The sequence below is a fragment of the Cydia pomonella genome, chromosome 18 (genome assembly GCF_033807575.1).
Source record: "Cydia pomonella isolate Wapato2018A chromosome 18, ilCydPomo1, whole genome shotgun sequence".
Classification (NCBI taxonomy): Eukaryota; Metazoa; Arthropoda; class Insecta; order Lepidoptera; family Tortricidae; genus Cydia; species Cydia pomonella.
This window is the reverse complement of record NC_084720.1, coordinates 7,115,460-7,119,648: the sequence shown is the minus strand read 5'-3', so window position 1 is coordinate 7,119,648 and position 4,189 is coordinate 7,115,460. Positions and strand designations below refer to the sequence as shown.

At 35.9% G+C, this 4,189-nt stretch overlaps 1 protein-coding gene across 1 annotated transcript; it reads right to left on the bottom strand.

Annotated features, from left to right (window-relative positions):
* Positions 1-534: 534 nt before the first annotated feature.
* On the bottom strand, positions 535-3,537 carry LOC133527483 (uncharacterized). Its single transcript, XM_061864505.1, has 2 exons — positions 2,604-3,537; positions 535-2,360 (listed from the first exon to the last, which is right to left on the bottom strand). The coding sequence occupies exons 1-2, from the start codon at positions 2,631-2,633 to the stop codon at positions 1,227-1,229; spliced, it is 1,164 nt and encodes a 387-aa protein (XP_061720489.1). The 5' UTR covers positions 2,634-3,537; the 3' UTR covers positions 535-1,226.
* Between the last annotated feature and the right edge of the window lie 652 nt (positions 3,538-4,189).

The following is a 4,189-nucleotide window of genomic DNA, read 5'->3' as shown; positions in this document are numbered from 1 at the left end:
ATCCAGTAGCGTCTTACAAAATACACCTATATTTTAAATGTATGTGCCCCTTTCAGCACTCTTAATAGTTTATACCCACCTATTTCGGTATAAACGAGTAAATACGTACGAATTTATAATAATTTAATTTAATATTTATCCATCTCTAAGTATATCTAACTCTAGGTCAGGGGTCACCAATTAGTTTCGCTCGGGGTCTGTATTAAGAAATGAAATGACCATCGCGGTCCGCACAACATTTTATAGAAAAAATATTTATTAAACAAATGTAATTACAGAAATAACAAAGGTATTTTTTTACATATCAATGAGAAAAATGTCATTTTTTGTTGCGGACTATCTGGACTATCTTAGCTAGTGACTTCGCCCGGCCGTTTTCAAATTGACGTCAACAAAGATAATGCGGGGGATACATTTTTATTTTAAATTACGTACTCTGTAGTGCAAAAGTTGCTGTGTTCTCGCGGTCCGCACAAAATGGGTCGGCGGTCCGGATGCGGACCGCGGTCCGCCATTTGGCGACCCCTGCTCTAGGTATATAGCTTCTTTCCTAACTCTTTTCTGGGACGTACACGTAATGAATAGGTAAATATAAAAAAAACGGCCACGAGCATGTCGGACTATGCTCAGTGTAGGGTTCCGTAGTTACCCGTTCGTCACAATAGGCTGCCTTTAACGGGGGCTATTAGTGAGTACCTATCAACTAAAAGGGAGTCCGCAGCACTTCATACGTCTTTTACTGAGAAGGCTTTTTGCGATAACTCAAAAACGTCTTAACTGATCCTGTTCGCTATAGTTTTCATTGAAAGTTTTTTTATTAAGCTTTACCTGAATGAGTTTTTTTTTTGTTTCGTAGCGCTTTTTTTCAAAAATATTACTATCAAAAAATGGTGTTTAAGACCCTTTAATCGTTTTAAAATATATATCTTACTACTTTCCACTTCAAAGGATAAACATGTAGACATTATATGTGACGATTGATATTAATGTCACTACGACAAAAAGTTGTACCTACGAAAATAAATTATTTAATCATTACTTTTTTCAAAACCTGTTTTTTTATTAAACAAATTTCCACATGATTGTCTTAGAACTTCTATATAGAACTCCTACAAGTCCTACATACCGTTCTACCACATAGACTAGGTAAGTAATTAGGCAGGTACTGGTGTGTGTAAAATGTATGCGAATTCACAAACATTTCTTTCACTGGTAGAGGTACAGGTTTAGTCATAATTCAATTCTTCATCAATAGGAATAACGCGACAAGCCTTCTTCGAGTGAATCTCCACACATTCAATGGTAGTGCGGCGTCCTGTTGTCAACTTTGGCTTTACGGGTTGTGTTGTTCTTGTTTTAATTTCTTTCGTAGCTGTCGTGGTACTCGCTTCTGTAACTCTTGAAGTCATTTCTCGAATTAGTTTATGTTTCGTGCGTATCTTTAAGCCTAGACGCTGTTTTACGTGTGGTTTTGTTGAAGGAGTAAAACTATCGGTACTGTCAAATCGTTTATTATATTCACACTCCACTCGCTCGTCCCTGTGTTGACAATTTAACCCTTGCTTAGTAAATTGCTTGGTCGCTTCATTAGCGTCCGGCTTTTTCTGGTTCTTATTATAACCACACAACGTCCTATTGTCAGAAATGTCACATTTGCTATCATCATAGTCGTAGGGGCAGCAACTTATTGAAGAGTTAGAAGAACAACAGTTCCCTGGAATATTGATACCAGTTTGAGAAGTGGGTTCTTCAACGGCGGTTTTTCCTGAAGCAGTGATTTGTTGTGTAGTCTTAATTTTGGATTTAGTCGTGGTGCTGGTGGTTTTTTCTGGAGTCTCAGTTGTAAGTTTAGTCGTAGTAATGCTTTTTTTCGTTGTTTTTGTTGTTGTTTCCGTGCTCGTTTTTATCGTACCTTTAGAGGTAATCTTTTCTGAAGTTACAGTCGTAGACATTTTTACATTTCTTGTCATGAGTTCTTGTGTAGACAGGTCAGTAACAGGAGATCCTTTGGCATATCCACACTCTAAGCGATCATTTACAAGCCAACAAATAAGACCATACTTAACTGTAGTTGTTTTAATGATTACAGGTTTTTTCTGATTTTTATTGTAACCACACAATGTCCTGTTGTCAGAGATCCCACATTTGTTGTCATCGTAATCATAAGGACAGCACTTCTTTGATAAGTCAGAGGAACAGCATCTTCCAGGCGTGTTGTCTGTTTCACTGCGAAGATTACGTTTGTCTGGTGTGTGTCCTTGAGGAAAGTCCGAAGTAGATGTAGGAGAGTAGGTCGTAGAGACGTTCACGGTAGCCATAAAGTTCCTGGTTGGAGCACTATATGCAAGAGTCATACTGATCTAAAAATAAATTGTAAAAACATTAAAAAATTAAATTGTGTATATAATTACAAGAAGGCCAAAAATTTAGGCTAATGATGGGATAGCCATGTCTCGGAAAATAAGCTGAACGAGCAGCTAAGACTAAGACGCCTGGAGAAAAACAGTGGCAATGTTGAGTTGAGACTGACTGAGGATAAAGCATAAGTAGTTCAAAGAACGTTGGGTTGCGTTTGTAAAGTAATTAATAAAAATGCACTATACCATAAACATAGTGATATGGCGGCCTTTCATGTCTCGCCAACTCACTATTGATAAGAAATACACTTAATTTTCTGGAAAAAAGTGGTTATAAAACTCTTATTATACGCATACCATTATAACTTGTTTAATTGTGCATGTCTACAAAACATTGTCGTATTTATAGCTCTTAGTATATAAATAAAATAATCAATGTCTTACATGGTTATTCGTATAAATAAATGATAATTATTTAATTGATACGCTTACACTTGCCGCGGCAAGCCGGTAAAGTTCAAGTTCAGTTTGAAAGAGTATGAGAGCCTACAAATTAGGTACTAAATCTAACTAAAATTGTTGTTAATGGTTATAATATTGTACAGTACCATGTGGATTTTTACATTTTTTGGTTACAGCGCTGACTATAATGACTACCTACTTATACAGTTACTAAGACTTTTTAGGTTCTGTTTTAGATTCCAGATCTACAACGTCAGGTCCTTTATCGTATCCACACTCAACGCGTTCTTTTACAACCCGACAATCAAGACCCATCTTGGTTATGTGAACGGGTACGCTATCAGGTTTCTTCTGGTTCTTGTTATAGCCACACAACTTCCTGCTGTCTATACTTTCACATTTATTGATATCATAATCGTACGGACAACACTTTTTTGACGGATCAGTACAGCACTTTCCTGGAGTATTGTCTTCCAGATTTCGAAGGATAGGTTTGTCTGGAGATGTAGAGTCACTCAAAGTTGAATTACTCGTAGAATTCAAGGAAACCGTGCTATTTGTAAAGGGAGCACTGTAGGTTAACACCACGCTCATCTGAAAATAAAACAAAGTAATCCAGATCTCCCAAAAAATGGTAGGTGTATGCACTCTGAAGCATTAGAGCACAAGAAGCCTGGGTTTGAAGGAACTGTCTGAGAGACTTGTCATTTATGTTATACCAGTAAATACAAGTTTTGCTACTAGATATTTACCAGAAACATACCGACGACTGACATGGTGATGTGGTTTTTATTTCATTTTCGTTTAATTTATATTTCAATTAAATTATATTTATAGCTCCAAGCCATAAATCTAGCAAGCGGTATTTCAGTATGTATTCGTTGGGCATGCAATCGATATACAATTATATGTTCCATTTTATGGGGAGACACCACAAGATCTTCGAATGAGATAGTAAGGGCTTTTTAAAAGATATGTAACCACAAATAATAATTTCGAAAAAATATATATACTCGTATGTCCTAAAAAACATATGTAGGGGATACCTATGTATTTTGGATCTATAGATTGGATCTGTCGAGATTGATGGAGTTTCTTAGGTTATAAATGTTTGTAATTGTGATATTAGTATATTTTATTTAAGCTAACAATGTCTAATCAATACTGATTAAATGAATATAAATATTTATTTTTAAAACCTGGCGTTTTTTAAACATATGTCGGTCAGTTGTCGCTTGATTCAAATTAGGTAGACGACATAAAATTTACACTATTATATAAATAAAATGTAGATAATCAAAATTGAAGAAGGATTCAACTTTTTATCGCCCACTGCTGAGCACAGGCCTCTCGTCTAGTACGCCACTTAT